The sequence below is a fragment of the Lissotriton helveticus genome, chromosome 1_1 (genome assembly GCF_964261635.1).
Source record: "Lissotriton helveticus chromosome 1_1, aLisHel1.1, whole genome shotgun sequence".
NCBI lineage: Eukaryota > Metazoa > Chordata > Amphibia > Caudata > Salamandridae > Lissotriton > Lissotriton helveticus.
In genome coordinates, this window is record NC_136057.1 from 1,179,541,261 (window position 1) to 1,179,562,069 (window position 20,809).

The window sequence follows — 20,809 nt, forward strand, 5'->3', positions numbered from 1 at the left end:
CTATGTTTGATTCCTTGAACTTATGGTTAAAGGAAGCAAAGAGACGACGAATCAGGGAAGAGAAGCTGGGAAAGATGAAGTCGGGTCAAACGGTTACCCAGAAAGCAATAGCGTATGATAAGGAAAAGGTGGAAAAGAATATTGAGCGAATGGATAGGCAGTTCCGGTTGGAAACTGATAGAAGTTATGTGGCTAGACCAGAGACAGGGGATGAATTAGAGGAATTGCTGGAAGCCCGACCACCTCCTCCGTATGCTCCGCAAGGCTTGTATCCGGCTGTACCTGTGGTACGAGTTGATCCGGCGGGTGCTGTCTCGGCCGTACGACCTTTGTCGGGACTGACCACCACACCCCCGTCGGTAGATCGGGACCCGATATTCCGATTTCCCCCCCTTCTCTTCGACCAACTACCTCGCCCTTAATATCCCTTCAGCCGGACGCGGCTGTTCCTTCTCCCCTGCACCCCGTATTTCTTTCTCCTCCGACCCAGACCACTTCAGAGCTCCGGGAACTGGTTGGCCCAGGTGCCACGCCCAAGCGACCGATGTCTGACTTGAGTGATCAGCGAGCTTTCACTCGTTCGTTGTTGGGACAGGAGGAGAGGAGAGCTATTATAATTCAGGCATCTCAGTGGATGCGGAATCCTATTTATACTTTGGAGGATATTTGGAGTACTATGAAGGATTTTGAACCTGTTGCGCAACAATTGGCTCTAGAGAGCATGGCGATTCGATTGATCTCCTTATGGGAACAGTGTTTTGAGGAAGGATTACCTCCTCAGATACTGCGTGATATCAGGGACCGGGCTCATAAGTTTCATCTCCAAATCGAGGAAGGGTATCAAAATGTAAACACCCTTCTGCATTATAGGGAACGGATGCACCGAAAGAGTGCTGAATGGGGGGCACAGCATCCTATGAGAGAGGTGCATCCCCTTTTCTTTCCGGAGCTACCCGAAATAAGGGATAATGGGGGCACGATCACAAGAGCACGAGTGGATGCTAGACTTCAGGAACAATGGGTTTACACCCCTTGGAAACGAAGCGAGGTCCTTACGTTAAAAGCCCAGCTCCCTGACCCCCGTAAAAATCCTACTGCTTATTATAAAGAACTGACAGAAGCTGCCAATTCGGCTATTATGACTGTAGCTGACATCGAGCTATTTTTCGGTCTCCTAATTCCGGTGGATATTTGGAGACAGATACATGATACAGACCACGTTCCTGAGTTAGGAGGAACTTGGACTCAACTAAAGGATTGGGATAAGGAACGGAAACCGGGTGAGAAACCCCGGGATGAAATATTAGCAGTCCCAGAGAAAATTGTTACATATATGCAGACTCTCCTCCCTCCCAGGAAGGTAGATTGGGATAAATTGACAGCTTGTAAGCAGAAGAAGGATGAGAGTGTGTCAGATTTTTTCACTAGGTTTGAGAAAGTGTTCATAGAGGGTGGGATTCGATTATTTGTAAATAGATTCGTTACAAATTTGCTTCCCGAGGTTATGACTCGTCTCCAATCAGCAGAAAGCACATGGACTATGGCTGCACCCTCTGTCATCCTTAGCATGGCCCAGTATTATGAACATCGAGAAAATTAAAGTAAGGAGAAATCAGAGAAAAAGGCTAAGGATCTAAAAACTCGGGTGTTACTGCAGCAAGTTAGTAGAGGGAATAGTTCGGGACGGGGAGTAAGGGGTTCCTTTCAGAGAGGACAGGCAACAGGACGAGGAAGAGGAGGCCCGCCGAACATTGGAATAAATCAGTGTTCTTATTGTAAGGAGGAAGGCCATTGGAGAGTAGATTGCCCTCTGTTATTGGCGAGGAATGGACCTGGTAGAGGACGAGGAAGAGGCCGAGGGAATACAGATCGGAATAGCATGAGAAGAGTCACAACGTGAAGGTTCTCGAAAAAATTATTTCGATGACCCACAGAATAGACAATATTACAACTTACCAGGATGATGAACGGGATTATGCATGAGGCAGCCATGGACAGAGCGGGAGCCATATTACTGTACCAGTTGACCAAGAGGGACCTTATGTGCAAGGGAAACTGTTGGGTACATCGGGAAAGTTTTTAGTGGATACTGGGGCGATGAGTAGTTCAGTCGCTCATACACTGGTCCCAGGGGCAGCTCTGTCTGGCCAAAATAATGTATCAGTGGGATTCTCTGGAATACCGGTAGTGAGCCCCATTTCAAAACCTCTGCCTTTACGATAGGTCCCATTTCCATGCACACCCCCTTCCTTCTGACTTCTAATTGTGGTGAAAACCTTTTAGGGTTACACATTCTAAAAAGATTGCATGCTCGTATTTATTGCTCCCCGGATGGTGTTTATTTGACGATGCAGAAACCACCCGTAAAAGAGGCCCAATACTTTGGAAAAAATGAGACGTTGCCTCCTGAATTTTCCACCATCCCTCAGACACTGTGGGCAACTGGGGACACCGATGTTGGTTTGTTGAAAATAGCTCCTGTGTCAATCACCCTGAAACCAAATGCGCAGCTGCCTCGCATTCCTCAGTATAAGATTTCACCAGAAGGTAAACAGGCCTTGTTACAAATAATTCGTGATTTAGTTGACAGAGGGGTGGTGGAAGAGACGGCCGCTAATGTTTGTAATAGCCCTATTTTACCGATTTTAAAAAGAACCCCGATTGATGGTGCCCCTGATTATAAAACTGCCTATCGTTTTGTGATTGACCTACGAGCGGTCAATAAAGTAGTCATTCCCCAGTACCCAGTGGTTCCAGACATAACGATCATTTTGACAATGATTCCTCCGACGGCCCAATATTTTTCTGTGATAGATTTGAAAAACGCCTTCTTTAGTATTCCAATTCATCCTGATAGCAGACATATCTTCGGATTATCATTAGGAGGCCGAAGCTTCAGATTTACGCGCGCACCCCAAGGCTATACAGAGAGTCCTAGCATTTATAGCCAGGCTCTAAAAACAGTCCTGGGTGAATTAAGTTTGCCTGAAGGCAACACAATCATCCAATATGTGCATGATATTTTGGTGGCTTTTGACACGGAGGACGGTTGCAAGGAGGCAACGGTAAAATTGTTACATTTGGCTGTCAATGGAAATAAAGTCTCCCTCTCTAAATTTCAGTATTGTCGACAGGAAGTGACCTACCTTGGCCACTTACTGTCGAAAGCGGGGAGACGTCTAACACCGGAACGAATATCTGTGATTACTAACATGTCTGTACCTATTATTCAACGTGATGTTCGTGTTTTTCTTGGTATAACCTCTTACTGTCGTCAATGGATTCCTAACTATTCACTTCTCTCTAAACCCTTGTTGTATCTGACCACCAAAGATGTGCATGAACCCCTACCCTGGACGGATGAATGTCAAGAAGCCTTTGACTCTTTGAAATCTGCTTTGTGTTCTGCACCTGTCTTAGGTACCCCAGATTACCGAAAACCTTTTTCACTTTACGTGCACGAGGTGGATGGTTGCTCCCTTTCAGTGTTAACACAGGATTTCGGTGGAAAACAGAGACCCTGTGCTTTCTTTTCATCAGTATTAGACATAGAGGTGGCCATCCGACAATCAGAGGGTATTGTTTTGAATTCGGAACTTACAGTCCTGGTACCACATGCAGTAGACATTTTGTTGAATAGAACTAAGACTCAGCACCTTACGAGTGCTCGCTTGACAGGATATGAATTAACATTGTTTGCACCACACATTACAATCAAAAGATGTGCTACGTTGAATCCAGCCACACTATTGCCTCTCCCTTCCAATGCTGAAACAAATGATGTTCACGATTGCATATTTAGAACGGAAGAAGAAACTAAAGGTCGCGTAGACCTTTCTGACACCCCCTAATCAGAACCCCAAGGAGAGTTGTATGTGGATGGTTCTTGCTTTAAATTACCAGATGGTACGACTACAGCTGCCTATGCCATTACAACCTTAGAGACGGTGGTGGAAACAGCTAGGATTTCACATCACTCAGCCCAAGCAGCTGAACTAATAGCACTGCTACGAGCCTGTGAAATTAGTAAAGGGTTAAAGGTAAATGTTTACACAGACAGCCAATACGCCTTTGGCGTTGCCCATAGCTTTGGGAGGCTGTGGAGGGAGAGGGGTTTCTTTACTACACATGGTCAGAAAATTCAACATGGCCCTTTGATTGATTGTTTACTGCATGCCCTGACTTTACCGGATAAGGTTGCTATTATTAAATGTAGTGCTCATAAAAAAATCATTGACACTACAGGAAAGGGAAATGCATATGCCGATTCAGTAGCAAAAGAAACCGCACAAACCAAAATGACTCCCATGTTTCCTAGTGCCTCAGCCCAGTGGGTGGCAGAAACATCAGTGTTTGATAATACCATTGAAAGTGTGAAAGAATTGCAGAAGGAAGCCACGGTAGATGAGATACAGAAGTGGGAACAAGAAGTGGGACAATTGGATAAAAATGAATGTTGGGTAGATCGAACAGAGAAACAACGGTGGTTACTCCCCAATGCATTGGTGTACGCTGTAGTGACTATGGCCCATGGTCCAGCACACATAGGAGCAAAAGGAATTTGTGCAGTGTTGGATCCAGTTTGGAATAATCCCAACATTCCTAAAACCGCCGCACATGAGGTCAAATATTGCACAGTGTGCTTACGTTATAATTCGGAGGGTAGAGAGACTGTCCTGAGTGGAAACTTTGCTCCCCCATCCTTACCCTTTGAGGTTCTTCAGTTTGATTATATATAGATGGAACGAGTGAATGGTTTAAAATATGTACTGGTGGTGGTTTGTGCGTTCAGTAAATGGGTCAAAGCCTACCCCACCAAGGAAGCCACCGCAGTGGCTACTGCTAAGGCTCTGATTAAAGAGTATTTCCCCCAATGGCACACACTTCAATGCTACCCTGGTCCGGAGTGTTGGTGATGCATTACAAATCAGGCAGAAGTTTCATGCAGCCAGACATCCTCAGTCAGCAGGCCTAGTCGAAAAATATAATGTCATATTGAAGTTAAAAATGGCCAAGATATGTGCTAGTACAGGATTAAAACGGCCTGTTGCCCTGCCCTTGGCTTTATTGTCTTTGAGAACCACCCCACACACACGAACGGGTTTATCTCCTTATGAAGTGATATTCGGTAGGCCCGCCAATGTGTGGGGAGTCCCTAGGCCCCGATCCTTTAGAGATATTGACTATCCTTTGATGACAGACTATTTATATGCATTGACTAAAGATCTGCGTTCTATTCACCAACAGGTATCCGAGACATTGCGGCCGCTACCAGAGGGTCCTGGACATCGGTTGAACCCGGCCAGTGGGTCCTGGTGAGGAACTATCAACGGAAATCAAGTTTGGAACCAAAATGGTCTGACCCCTACCAGATCATACTGGCTACAAGATCGGCGGTGAAGGTGCATGGGCACAAACACTGGATTCATGCGTCCCATCTGAAGCGCCTTCCTTTACCTTTTGATTTGCAAAACCGTGAAGGAATTCCTAGCCAAGAAGGAGAGTCGCTACCAAGCTTTGCGCCCTTTTCTGAAGCTCGAGAGAAGGGGCAGGCAAGCAAAGCATTGCCCACAGGTGACGAGGTAGCGGATCGGACGGTGAAGGCTGTTTCTGATATATCATTGGGATCAAATACCTCTGATGTTCCCACAGCTGAGTTGTTTTTTGACCAGGAGCAACCTGGCCGTTGTAAGTACGTACTGCGACCCCGAAAACTGCGAGGTACCCCAGTTCTTTGTGGCAAAAGATAAGGAAAGACTTAGTTTGGAAAACATTAGATAATTTTACTGGGGTACTGAGCGAGACACTGGACTGAACTCGTTGAGAGCTGGGAACATTGTGCTAAGAAGCTCTGTTCAGAAAGAAAGACCGAATTGGGGGTCGCGGTTGTCCTCTCAGACAAAGGAGATACTTTGCTTTTCCCATCTGACGGATGAAGAGAGTCTGCCCGTGAGGCTCTGAACGGACACGGGAAGAAGATCCCCTCTGGTGGCGTGCGTGCTTTGTGGATACAAAGATAGTTTTTGGACTTATAGAGAGGGACCGAGTTAGAATTTGGACTTATAGAGAGTATGTTCCCCTTTGCTCGATTTGCAATGGAAGATGAAAGACCTTTGGCCCCTCGTCGATATGTGGATGATATGCATTTATTTTCTGGATGGTCCACCAGAGTGAAGGTGGCATTCATTGCTTTTATCGTTATTATTACCATTATTATGATGTGTGTATTCATATACTTAGAATTTCAGCACCAAGCACAGAAATTGTTAGGAACTACTGTTGCCCTGGAAGAGCATCTTTTCTATTCTTTGCCCCCTCACAAGGCTCGACACAGAGAAACCTATATGAAAAATGCTTTCATTGAAATGTTACACCAGACACATAGTACTACGAACAAAACGAACTGTTGGGTTTGTGGGTTACTGCCTTCTGTTATGCATCAGCATGAATTGTTTATTTCTTTACCGATGTCGTATTTAGCTAGTTGTGAAGCCTGGTTTCAGTTGCTATCCTTAATGTATTCACATTATGTAGCTGAACCGAAAATTTATACTGAAAAAGATTATGAAGCTATTTTAAAGTACATAGAAAAACATCAAGGATTTGATGCAGCAGGAAACGGAGGAGAGGGTTCATTGGACCCGAATGCTTGCATGAACGTGTATACAGATTATAAGAATGTTACATGGTTAATGGAAGAAATGCAGGATTTTGAACTCTTTAATGACACTATGTATTTTCAGCATTTTAAAGAAAGGAACGTTACCAATGATAAGGCCTCCCCGATTGCCATTATTAATACTACTTCACCCTTTTGTATACAGGGGAGGGGACATGTTCAGGTAGGGAAGAGCAGATGTAATTACACCTACACTTTACAGATATATAGCACCCCACCTATGATCACTCCCCCCGATGTATATTTCGTTTGTGGGGAGAATGCATATACATGGCTTCCCCGGGGATGGGCCGGAAGTTGCTATCTTTCATTCCTCTACCCCCCTGTGTACATTGCTCCGCCCGATTATCACCGAACTCATCAGTTAGTGCAGAAAGAAGCAGTAGTTAGCCGAAATGTTAGAAGCTACGACACTGATAGTACTGACCAAATGGACACTTCCCTCCAACAATTTGAAGATTTTGGTAAGGGCCTGCTCCCTTTCTGGGGACCTATATTTAATAGCCGCAGCATCCGACGCTTGTCTAGAATAGTTGAGAACGTGGTTCAGACCACTACTGGGATTCTGACTAATATCACTGTAGAGCTTGCTGCTACGAGGCTTGTTTCGCTCCAGAACCGGATGGTTCTTGACGTCATCCTCACAGATAGGGGAGGAGCCTGTCGTGTGATCGGCAGCTCTTGCTGTGTGTTTATTCCAGATTCGGCCCCTACCATTCATCTAGCCATACAGAAACTACATCGGTTAGCAAGTGAAGCCCATGTGGATAACGGCACTTGGTCCCTTAGTAGCTGGTTCTGGGGTCTGTTGGCCACGTGGGGTTGGAAAATATTCATAGTTCTAGCCGGAGCTTTTGGAGTAATATTCACGTGCTGCCTATGTCTTCAGTGTGGCCCGGCTTGCTGCTCGTTTTGTGCAGATAGAATGACCTCTGCTTTACATTTCTCTCGGCAGGTAAAAGTCGAGAAGCAGATGATCCGAAAGGAAGTATCAGATCTCATGCGGATCGATGAGGGATTTTTTGTAGAATAGTATTGGCTATAGTAGGCCAAAAGGGCCGTCTGTTGGGATTGAATTTTCAATACCCTACGTTATTGGCCTAATATATCCAATATAACCTTGTAATTATATAATCACGAAGTAAGATACAGTATAAACCGTAATTGCAATATTTTATTCGCCTATTCCTATTGATATAACTAGAGTCAGTTTGTTTTGTTTCCTTGTGTGCCCGTATTATTTCCCTGAAATCACGTGATCACCCTCGCTGCTCGAAACCATGATGGCGGCTAGGCCGATTATAATTGTTAGCTGGTAGCTCAGGGAGACTCAAGGTCACATCTGCCTTTCTTGTGGGATGCGCACATTCTAGCAGAGCCCGTTCCTGTACTCCCCAGGCTACAGATAGACACGGAGGCACCTCATCGACCTGCCCCCGGAATAGCTTAGGCCCAGGCTAATAGCAATCAATTGTGCCTTATATGGGCATTCCTCTTGGCTTACTGACAAACTGTATCTTTCCTTGTAGGGTGTCGTCTTGAATACATGAAACGTATATATGCTTTGTGTTTGGTACATGTAGTCAGTCTCCTCTGCGCACCTCTGAGGGTCGTGTAGACTGAGGCTCCCCTGCCAGGACGTGTGTTTTCTGAATAAACGATTGAACCTTCTCCATTGCCGACTGAATTATTAATACCAATATATGTACGCGGGCTATTGGTAAGTATAGTCCATTGGCATTAAATTTTGGATCCTTCAGCCAACAAAGCTCTCTCCGGGGGACACCCGCGAGACGAAATGCGGGACCCTTGGTTGGGCCCCCCAGTATTACTGCGCACACACCACAATCGCCACCGCACAGTCCTCGGGTCTACCAGCACTCTTGCCTCTCAACTTCGTAGCCAAGGGTTCGCTAGGGCCGCCCCCGCTAGGCCAGCAACTCCTTCACGGGGACCTATCGCCTATCCAAATTACCAATGTCCAGGCATCCTTCCCGTTGCGCCACGCCGCTCCACTCCAGCCAGGGCACCGCACCTCCACCAACGCCTCCAGTCCCTCTGGGGTCCACTCGCCTGACTCTGGGTGCGCGCCGGTGGCCTCCCAACTACTACTGCGGCCACGGCCTGTCCGGGGTCCTCACACTCGCTGCTCGCTACCCCACGTGTTCTCTGGTAGGGGGTCTAGACGCTCACCGCCAGTCCAAACCGTCGGGCCCCAGGAGTCGCCTCCGCTCCGGCCAGTCGGCACTGGTCTCCACTCCATGGGATCTCGCCTCTGCGCCGTCCTCCAAGGCAGGCCGTTACTTCCAATGGGCACTCAGGGGAGGGCGGGAGAAGCAATTCTATTGTCAGACCACAGATCGGGGCCCCCCGCGGCCCACTCAGGCCTCACCTCCACCGACAAAGGTGCACCCCGGCCGATCCGCCAGTCACGCGAGGCCGGTGCTGCTGTTACGGCCTCACGCTGTCTAGGCCCCAGTAGGCACTCAAGTGTCGATCGTCTTCACTCCACTCCCGGCCGCCGGGGAGGGGAAAAAAACACACCTCTCGGTTCTGGAGCTCGGCGGCCTGCAAATGCTGTCGTTTAAATCGGTGAAGCAGCAGGAGAAATTACGGATTTATGGGGTCACCAAAAATGCCTCACGAGCGCCGTTGTATTATGCGGCCATCTTTGTTGCCGTCAAGCCCTCTTCCAATTCTACTTTTAATTTGAAAATGTCCAATAGGTTTGGCTGTGATTTTGGCTTCTCTATTTCTCATGTCCACCTTTCTATTTCTTCTGGGGTTAATACGGAAGCTCTTTTCGTTCCGGTGGATGTTTCAATCTGTACTTTTCTAGAGTATACGGGGATAACTTTCCTGAATGAATCATTTATTGGCTCACTTATGGGCAGATCCATTAAAGAGATTACTGACTCACACTCACTTGCTTGGTCATCAACTATTATATTTTCTTTTCTGGGTATTCGTGATAGTAGTAGTTAGAACGGGAGTTTTAGGACCGGGTTGCTTGTCTCCATATAAAGGAACAACAGAACCTACTGTTACTGGTATCGTTAGGGCTTCAGGACTTGTATTCAATTGGGTTATTTTCTCAATTAACTAACTTCTATTTTATTTATTACTTCTCTTTCTTTTTCTTGTAGTATCTTTTCTATGGAAGTCTGATTTACAATCTGCGGAATCAAACGGAGTTTTTAGAAACGGGGCACTAGGCGTAATTCTATTTACAGCTACCTGATAAGGTGGAGGATTTTTCATTAATAAATATTCAAAATAATGGTCTTCAGAATCTCCACTACCAGTCACTAAATGTTTTGTTTTCTCTGTACATTTACTTCCTGTCGGTTCTTCTGTGGTAAATACAGGATATAATCCTTCCACTATCATAGACTGTCTCCATTGTTTCATCTGCTAATCTAGAGTTTCTCTGGGAAATTTCAGATAAAATGCACTTAAGTTGCGGTCACATCTGGGTCTATCTCGCTCAAAAGCCTCAGTCTACCACTCTTCTAGAGCTTCATACCGCGTTAATCTAGGTCTTGGTTCCAATTCATTCGTGCGAGTTCGTAAATTGTGCAAAATTCTCCCATTAAATGTCCCATACTCTGGAAATGCTAATATTCCATCATCTGTTGTGTACTCTATCCAATTTTCTAAACATACACAAGTGTGGTAGCCTCTTTCTATCATCATGTATGATGCAGGCGTTTTCGGGGGAGGTATAATAATTCCTGCTCTAGTTTTAATGGGCTTATCCTTTTTAAAATAATTTGTAATTTTCTGCATAAATTATATTTTTCTCTTTTCTTCGTACATGATATTTGGTCTTCCTCTGATGTATTGCTCGTGAGCAAAACCTATAAATTTTCTATCTGGTAGAGACCCTATTATAGTTGGATCGGGATTCCACATATAATCACCACTATTAATTAACACTGAAAATTCTATTTTTTGCAATTCAATCAATTGTTTATTTCACTTCTATTTTCCTCCGATACCAGCGTGTCGCTTATTTTAATGTCCAATCAACGTTTGATTTACAGAACCACTTTAAGCAATGCTTGCGCAGTTTTTCTGTGGCATGAGTTTTCCACTTATCTGTACTTTACCCCTCATTTACAATATTACCTCCGCCAAACACCCACTGTCTCAACCTATCCCAGCGCGGCTCTCAGTAATGTCAGTGCTGCACCCGCGACGGACTCCTCCTTTGCAAGGTAATACGAAAACTCAATTTCTTTCAAATTTCAATTACTCATTTAATTAATTATCAACATAGAAACATCCGCTACTGTGCCTGTTTGACTAGATTGAAAGAAAAGTCAATTTCTTTCACGTTGAGTAAAACCTTTCCGTTTACCCTTCACACACTACGAGTAAAACTTCTTCCGCTTACTCTTCATTCAAGCATCAAAAAACCTGCTACTCCTTTAGACTTACCCTTTCTAGTCGATATGAGACCAAAGTTTGACCAGCACACTCTTTTGCTATCAATCACTCTCACTTTTATACAAGAAAAATAATCCCTAACCAGTGCTTCAAGTTCTACCTAACTCTCCGCACTTACGTCATCAAGGCAAGTAACCTCATAGCAGCGTGGCTTCCATTTACCACCCGCTATTCAATATGCCTGGGGAATTCTGGACAACGAATAACAATACAAACGGGTTTTGGTTAATACATAAAATCAATATAATATCAATACACAACAAACTACCTATCTTTAACTAAAACCTAATCATCATTCTGTTAACTAGAAAATACTGATGACGTGAGATTACCAGCTTGGGTTATTCATAATACACAATACTCACCTGGGCCCATAAACATACACAAGTTTAAGCCGGCAATCTATTAGAGGCCGATCAGGAATTTTTACTTTTAATGACCTATATCTGTACACCATAACTTACCAATTCCCTGTCACCTCGATTCTTTTAATTTATTCAGGTCAATGGATCAGGTAGTTGGAATAATAGGGGTACATTTATTTACCATATTTCATAAAATGATCACAGACTCGGGAGAATTTTAAAGACTTTATCTATGCAATATTTTGTGAGTCAAATAACAATACATGTCAATCACCAGTTTCTCAAGAATAAAAATAATGATCAAAGCAAAAATCTTTAAAGATTTAGAAAAAATCTCTAGACATTGGTACCTGGGAAGAGTGAGAAAGGGATACGATACAAGAACATACCACACAGATTTATATTTACCTAGAATGGTGCGAGGACCAACCATTGGCCAAGGGCTGGAAAGAAGGGGGCTCCCGACTAATCAGGAGCCAAAGGATCAGGACAGGTGCAGGACAGGACACCTCTTCTAAGTGCAACACCAGCGTTACACCCCTCTCTGGTGCTACCCTCCTTCCCTTCTATATGGATCGATACTTCTCCTTCAGCAATCTCCCAATTTCTCTGTCGGAGTGCTCGACAAGCCCTCTGCATTCTGTGACATCCATAAACTCCTTCAGCAACGTTGGGTCTGTGACAAGTCGGACAATCTAACTGACTGAGCCTACCTTAGTTATACCATTTTCAGGATAAGTACCACCCCCCAAATGTTTCAATATTCGTGTATTTACTTCATTTGATTGGTCAATGGGATGGCGAGAGGTCATCACACCATACTATTGTGAAGTCATTTTCATTTAGTTAAATTTGTTATATGTTCCCGCCCTTAAATTTACTTTCCCATGCTTTTATTCTACCCAGCAACATTCACATTATTTTCTTGTACAATGTATATACTTTAAGGGAATCTTATTCCCCTCTCCAGGTCAAGAGGTAAAGTTCCCAAGCATTTTTCTGGTCAAAGAGTCCTTGGCAGCAGTTCAATGTCGCGGCACAGAGTTTTCAGGAATCAAGTGCGTATGTGTAGGGTTCAGACAAGATGAAGAATCCAGTCACCCTCCAGGCCCAAATACGAGCTAACAGTAGTCAAAGAAAAACACATTAGACTACGAAAATAAATGAATGCATTGTATACAACTTATTTCCACTCTAGTCCCATTATTTTATTTTAACAATGGCATTAATAGGTTAGCAGAACATGCAAGGTTTAGTTTAAGCGAAAACATATGCATTAGCATGTCTTGTTCAAAGCGGGCATTTTAGCTTCTACTGCGGAGCTGCAAAGAATTCCCACCAAAAGGGAAAGACGTCATACTACGTAGATGCAGCAAACACACGCGCAGAATAGTTCCCGCATTTTCGCCAGCCATTTTTAGACACTCGGATCACTGGTTAGTGAAGCACATAGACAGGCTTCCCCTACATAAAGAAAATGTTGTATGGTGCAATTATTAGTCTTCACAAAACATGTTGGTTAATTTGTTACATGTTATTTTGAGAGGATTGAGTCCAAGGTAGTTTCTGTAAGTATGAAACCTTGCTCAATCAATACTAGGGCAGGGACCTTCTATCCTCAATAATTATATGCAGATGACACCCACCTGCACTTAATGGTCTCCTTTCCAAATGGCATCTGGACTCTGTTCAAGACTGGATCACTTTTCCCAATTTCAAACTGAACCCACCCAACAGTGAGCTTTTCCTCATCAGAATCACCACTTGATGCATGCATAAACTCCTGGTCAGAGCACGAATTATGCATGTACACATGTTAAGAGGGATAATTTACTGATTTATGTTGACTTCAGGTATGAATTAAAACGGTTTGAGGAATCCACATACAGGAAGCAGGTCATGTTGACAAATGTTGCACACTTCAGCGGATAAAATCAGGATGCAATAGCCAGGATGACTGGAATTATGCGGAAGGGGAGGTCCAAATTATGTGGCCGGGTTCACTAAAGTATGCTGCAAGAAAAGGCAATTTATGCTGTACAATTTCTGATATTATTCTTTTAATATTTTGCTATTTTTACATTTGCTAAAGCTTTCTGGGCATTTGTTGTACATACCTCATTGGTACCCGTTTAACATCCAAATATAGCAATAAGCAACAGGAAGGGGACCAGTTAAGCTTTACAAAGTGCCTTTGACTGTGCAGCAACATGTGTCGCTACATTTTTAGTAACCTTTTAACTGTTGAACTAGAAACAAAAAATAATTTTTAAAATCTGCAGATGATGGATTATGTGGCAGTTACGACAAATTCATGATTATGTGAAAAATGCAGCAGCCTCACAATTTAATAATTCCATTGACCCTGGCAATAGCTCAGTGGGTTGATTCCTTTGCTGCAGACTATTGAGGAGTTCCGGTGTGAGCCCTTGGCGCTATATAGAGACAGTACTTTTTCCCCTTCTTAAAAAGATAAAAAAATTCAGCATTCGTGTATGATAAACAGGGTAGAGGGCTCCTAGGATTGTAGACTCATGTTGGCAAAATAGAAACCCAAGAACCTAAAGTCTGCCGCGTACTGTCAGTCTAAAATGTTGCATTTGGAACATGGGCTGAGAAATATTGCATAGATTCTTTATAATCCTTAACTGCTGCTCACCTAATGGGTGAAAAATATGTAAGCAATTTTAAATCATAACATGAACAAATATTCTTAAATTTATACGAGGATTAGTCAAAGTTTTAGTCCATTTACGTGCAATTAGCGCCTTCTTTTTAGTTACACCAGTTCTTCGTTAAATCATTTGCTAGTACATTTAATCCCAGATTTTGCCTAGAAAGGCTGATTTGAAAGAGGCAAACTGATTGCGTAAATTGGCAGTGATGTGGCAGAATATTTCTAGTCTGGCTTGTGGGTACTAAGGTACAGACAAGTTCTTACCTCCTATTTTGTACATCTCGGTAAACTCTTCAGAACTTATGTTTCTGAAATAATGAATTTGGGTGGAGTATTCATTCTACTTTTTGCAAAAGTGTGGTTGATATGAAATGTTAGTGGGGGAATACGAAGGAGTGATGGGGCCACTAATTAGTTTGGTTAGATAGGCTGCTTCAACATCATGGAAGAAACCAAAATTAAGTGGGTGGGTGGGTTGGGCTATTCAATTTGAATAAAGCCCAACATTAACTTTTTCAGGGAAGTCTGAAGGACTTGATATCAGGATTGTAGACTCACAGAATATTAATAAAACACTGCTGCGGAATGTAGAAGTAACTAGTTCAAGTAATACCAGTGCAAAGTGATCAGACAAGAATAAATGAGAGTCAAACAACAGACCCAGGAATGAAAACTTAACACATGCCAAAATAATTACAAATAGATATGAAAACTTACAGGAGGGTGATTATTACCCAGATACCAGCTGGGTTTGTATTCCAGCAGAATTCCTAAAACGGGTTGCTTTTTGGCCTTGGTTTCTTTAATTTGGTAGTTTACAGCACAGCCTGGTCTCAGTTCCTGGTGAACATCAAACAATGCAACTATTTTTTTCCCAGCCAGATAAACTGAGGAATCCAAATACTAAACTTAAAGGTAATTTTTGCCATCTTACCGTTTGGTCCTTTTGAAGGAAACCACTATAGATCCTTGAGAAGAAAACACAGAGCTGAATATCCTTGCTCCTGCCAGGAGATGAGATGCAGAATGAAACAGCCCTCCCCGGCAGAAGACAGAAATGTGGACTTTTTGAAATCAATGGGCCCAACCCTTGATACCACCAGTGCCCGAACTGCTGTTCATAAGTCATTCTTAAAAATCAACAGATTCTTCCAATGCAAGCTAAAAGGACTGAATTAAAGTTGTTCCGGTCTATACCTAGTGGTGGTAGTGATCAACATCCTTCTTTATTGAGGTGAAAAGGTTCAAGAACACAACATTAATGGACATAGAGCAGTCATCATTTAAACCCTTCATCAGCAATTATTAGTGGGAAGGCATATTTCTGTACGTTAGCAACTGTAAATGCATTTACTTGCCATTAAGTGGCATTACTAATTGGTGTAATTGTTAATGTGAAGGACCAGAGTTTTAAACCTATGGAACTCCCTTTTCCTAAACCCTGCCTTGGATGTGAAAACCATTTCAAGCCAGGACTAGACTGCCTAACTATAGCATGTCAAGTAGACCCCTCAAACCATAGATGCACTCAATATTTTAAGGAGCCTACGTAATGCTTCTATACTTCTCAATGCCAACTGTTGGAGATGTTACTCTACTTAATTAGATATAGAGAACTCCTCGCACTAGTGTATCCCACTTGCTTACATATAGGTGTCAAGTTTCCATTTAGCATTGAATGTACAGATTGGAACTAAAGGGGAAAAGGAAACAAGAAAGTAGTACATTTTAAAAAACACATACGAAAGTTTGTTCTCTGTTGACTCGTCTGCCATCAAAATTATATTTATTCATGTTAACGATTTTCTCGTACCTGTGTATTGAGACTTAAGACTCTGTGGAGGGATCTGGTGTACACAATAGTTGCATGTTTGTGTGATATTCTTCCGATGTAAAAGATGTGTGCCAATGCTCGAATGACAGACCTGCTCTTCATGCGGCATCCTTACTCTTGATACTGTTGCTTCATTTAGGGTTCTGTTCCCGCATTTCCTGTTTCTCTTACAGGCGCCATTAAAACCAGAAGTGAATCCTAGAGAATCATGGTATTTGCAATTTTACTCAAACTCGCTCATATCGTAATTTAAGGATTTAAGGGTACTCTGTATCCATAAAATATGATTAAACATCACGGAAAATAATGAGAGGATTGATAACTCTTCACTCCATAGTCATTTAAACCACTGTTGTGTGCCCCAATCACATAGGGCCATCTTGGTACCTGATGGACCATACGGTTGAGGGTGATTATATACTCCCCGGAATACAAGCTCATCAGCGCAACAGTACATTTTAATATATAGGGTACACCATAATTATAGGTATCCAGTTTACTTATTTTAACAAAGTACTTTACATGTTGGACACATATGTATGTTGTTTGAACAATCTGAAAACACGTTAATGCATGTACAGAAAAGTTATGCAGGATTTTGTATTTGATTTTGTGGTCTTAAGTCTCTATTCATGTAAACTGTTATCTCGTACTTATGTATTAATATCATTTTGGTGACAGACCAGTCAGAGAACACATTTTATGTGTTTTTAGAGTTTTATACTTTCTGGTTTCCTTTCCACTTTAGTTCCAATCTGTACATTCACTGTTAATTGGAGACTTGACACCTATATGTTAGCACGTGGGACACACTTTTGAGAGGAGTGCTCTAGATCTAAATAAGTAGAGTAAAATCTCTAACAGTTGTTGGCATTGAGAAGTACAGAAGTATTGCGTAGCCTCTTTAAAGTAGTGGATGCATTTATGGGTTGAGGGGTCCTCATGTTTTGTTTTCTATTTTGAATGATTTCTACCCCTTTTCGATACTAAATATAGCATGTCTACATCTTGTGTAGAACCTTGAGACTTTGACTCCTGTGGAACGCATTATTTGCTCGTGGATCTGCATCATTCTCCCATATCAAATGGTGCTCTGTAAAGGAAAAGCTATGCTGTGTATTAAGTGGCTTCTTGAAGACAGGCCGGCGTGCTGTAAGATTAGTTGCTTGTTTAGCAGAGTTCCAAAAGCCTGAGCAATGCCCCTCAACAATGGATAACTTTTGAAATATAGGATGTAAACGAAAGTTAAGCAGCACTTGCCACTGGTCCTGATAGATCAGGTTCACAAAATGATCAAAAACTCCTTCAGCAGTCTTAGCGACGGACTCATCTCCTACTGTTGAACATGCTACTTATGTGCTTCAAGTTATTTTTGATTTACAGTTGTATTAATGTTAAGTGTTCTGTATACTCTTTGTAAATATTGTCAAAACATGTATTCGGAAAAAGATGCATCAAAATGTGAATGTAAACGGTTTTGGGTAATTTAGCTGGCACTGATGAGCTACTTTAAGAGGGTTCAGAAGAGTGCACCTTTAGAACGGTTTGGAGTTCTATAAAAAAACAGGTTACAGAACACAATAAACAAAGCCATGATTTTTGCTCCAAGTATAAGCTGTGGTTATCGTTTTATGGACTTGTAGCTGACAAACAAAGCAAGCACACATCTCAGATAGCTGTTTGGGCAACCAGATAAATCCGCCTCTCCTGTGTACAAACCTCCCCAATGTTAACCCTTGTACGCATACTCTGATTTGAAAATGAAAAAATAAACGGAATTAAGACAATATAATGACTTTAGCAAATGAAGACGAAGCTACACTTTCCACGCAGTAACATTTTTGAGATTCATAATAATGCCCCATGGATGTGCACACCGATTGCAGAAATGTTATTTACGTTTCTGCCTGAAAGGTTTGCGGCATGAAACTTCAACTACCAGATTTAAAGTTTTTTTTATTTTGCATATAATTAAACGAAAAGATTGTCAGAATAATACTAGTTTTAGGGTTCGACTTTCAAGTGATGAGAAAAAATGTGGAGAGCGAATGCAGTTGTTTCAAAAACATTTATTTTTCACCACATGTTAAAATTACACACACACACATCTCCCTTATTTACACTTTATTTTAAGGTAAGCAGAAATTGCGCTCACTTTCCTGAGCTCCTTAGCACCAACATCCGTGCACTATAAGAGTTGATTATCCACATGACAGTGGTACCTGCATGGTGAATTGTCACAGCACTACACTAGTCGGTAACATACATCACAAAACAGCGGCAAACACAGGATTTTGCAAATAGACACCCATCTTGAGGTTAACAAAATGAAGCAGCGCTTTTTAGTCTTCCTTTTCATGTGTATCAATTACGTTTTTCTAAAGATGGAACCTTGTCAGCCCAAAAAAACACAAGAATGCCATTCCAGTTAAAAGGAGAGTCGCTTGATGTTTATCTTCACATACATACACAATTTAGCAGGGAGTACAAATTAAGAAAATAGTTTATAACAAAAAGGCTAGCAAAATGGAAGGTCCAAATGGGACCACATACTAAACGTCGTCTGGTAGTAGTTTGAATCGGATGGCATTGTAAAAGGCCTCCCTGAATAGACAGGCTTAAGGTAATTTGTGTACCATCAGACTAACCTACCATATTGATAATGGAAAATAAATGTAAGTTCAAGGTAGGAACAACCTACCATCAAAGTTGGCATGATCTGCTACTGATTGCGAACATCAATATTTTCCTGCAGCCCAAAGCGAGAACTACAACAGGCGCCCCATAAATATTACAATTCCATTTTACCACTTCACCACATAACAGGGGCTTTTGGGTTCATGTGCCTCTGACCCCACTCCTTTCACAAGGTATTAGTGTGCGGGAGTAGTGGCTGAAAGGAAGTGCTGTGGAGATCTTCCTAAAGCTTTAGAAAGACGTAGATGGGAGTGGTCTGAAGCGGATTCGCGTTAAATTAAAAGTTGGCTTTATCTTCCCTGGGGCTCAATTGAAATAACATTTAACAGGTGGTCGGGTGAAGTGGGAAGGTCTAATGGCAAGGACCCCAAACATATTTACATTGCCTGCCCCGGAAGAGTACTGGGTTCCCTCTGAACTCACGTTATGTGCATGAATTCCATCACTGGCACGGACAAGTATCGAATTATCATTGAAATGTCCTTCTTATGCACTGCAAAGGTGTACGGAAATGTTAAACTAATCTTCCTTTTAATGACAAAAACCCACAACAAGATTCCCTGACTGAAAAAGTGCTCCCACACAGTATTAAGACAAGATTTGATTTTTTTTCAATCCGGGTCCTATTATATATATTTTTGTACACTTCATTGAGGTGGCACAATTGTGTAAGGATTACATGTGAACAAATAGAGCCTGAACGGTCTGAGTAATGAGAAAGGCCTCATTACACGTATGAAATTGTCTTCATATGTTTTTTGTTTTAAATGTCTTAGTAACTTGCATTGTGGTCTGCTGGTCTCACCGGTGACTTGTCTGGTTCGGCCATCACTCATGGTAAACATTCAGATCCAGGCATTGATAATAGAGCACAGCACATCTACTTTGGTCCCTAGGGCAAATGCCCGCTACCTCTCCCAGCTGCTACTTTCGGAATGTTGGTATTGGTGATAACTGGAAGGAGAGTCGAGGAAGTGATTTGGTAGCTTACAAGCTCTCCAGAGGAATCCCTGTAGTTCTGCTTGGCTCACTTGAAGACCAGACATGAGATTACAGGGGACATTTAAGCTTCTTTACACTGCCTTTCTGCATCATCTGCCTGTCTGGTCTTAAAGCTTGCTTATGGGTTGTCAATCCAGTACTAAACCCTCTCAGCCTGTCGCAGACAAGGAACTGAGATACAAGGAGAATCAGTATCACTCAATTGGTACAAGTGAGAAAACTGAGGTTATAATTTGCATCTACGGGTTCCACAGTGGACAAGGTGCCCAAAATACCGCATTTCCTTCTTTCTAGCTGCATTCTACTGAAGAACATTTTATCTTCACCTAGATGTAAATCTTTTAGGTCCAAGCTGCTTAGCTTGTCACGACTTTGTTTTTCTTCGAGCACATAGTCCATATCATCAAATAGATACAGACTTGGCAAACAAAAAGTGCATAAGAGCAACATTGCCTTAAAAATGAACTATATTACTGGTCATTTTTTCTGTCCGGAATGATCAGCTTTTAAGCTTGGTCACTGGAGGTGGCATTAATGCCCATATACACTCCATACCCCGCGGAAGTGGTCTCTATCAAGTGATGATATAATCACTGCACCAAGAAACCTACCCGCTTTTGATTTATTTAAAAAAACACAACTATTTTGTTGCAGTAAGTGTCTGCACATTCCCCTGTATCTATAAAATACTAAAAAAGGCACTAGCTTCCCACCTAGAATAAAATGCAGCAGTCATCCATAAAATACAGATTAAAGTTTATATCCAGTTGATATTTTTTTGTTTGTTTTATAATTCGCATTTCCAGTTCGTTTTCTGCTGTACAAAGGTGTCGTCCTACAGTTAGACTTCCGTTTCCTTGGTCTCTGGTGGATCCATTGGGTTGAAGCTGATCAGTTCTTCAAAGGTAATGCCTGTAAAAAGAATGCACAATTTTAGGAGCAGGCTAATAGGTGTAAAATGTGCCCTGGGCACAACATGCGACAATAACCAGAGCCCCAAGCAACCTCTGTTAAAAAAAAAAACAAAAAACGTTTTCCCCAGTTACTAGTCAATTTAGGAAAATGCAACACACTTGCTAAAAGAAATGTTAGTAATTTAGCTA

At 42.3% G+C, this 20,809-nt stretch overlaps 1 protein-coding gene across 1 annotated transcript in view; it reads right to left on the reverse strand.

Moving 5' to 3' along the window:
- Positions 1 to 18,061: 18,061 nt before the first annotated feature.
- Positions 18,062 to 20,809, reverse strand: part of MAPK12 (mitogen-activated protein kinase 12) — a 381,349-nt gene continuing 378,601 nt past the window's right edge. Inside the window, exon 12 of the mRNA XM_078679111.1 lies at positions 18,062 to 20,618. Coding sequence (XP_078535237.1) covers positions 20,548 to 20,618 — 71 coding nt within the window. The 3' untranslated portion in view covers positions 18,062 to 20,547. The remainder of the gene's footprint in view (positions 20,619 to 20,809) is intronic.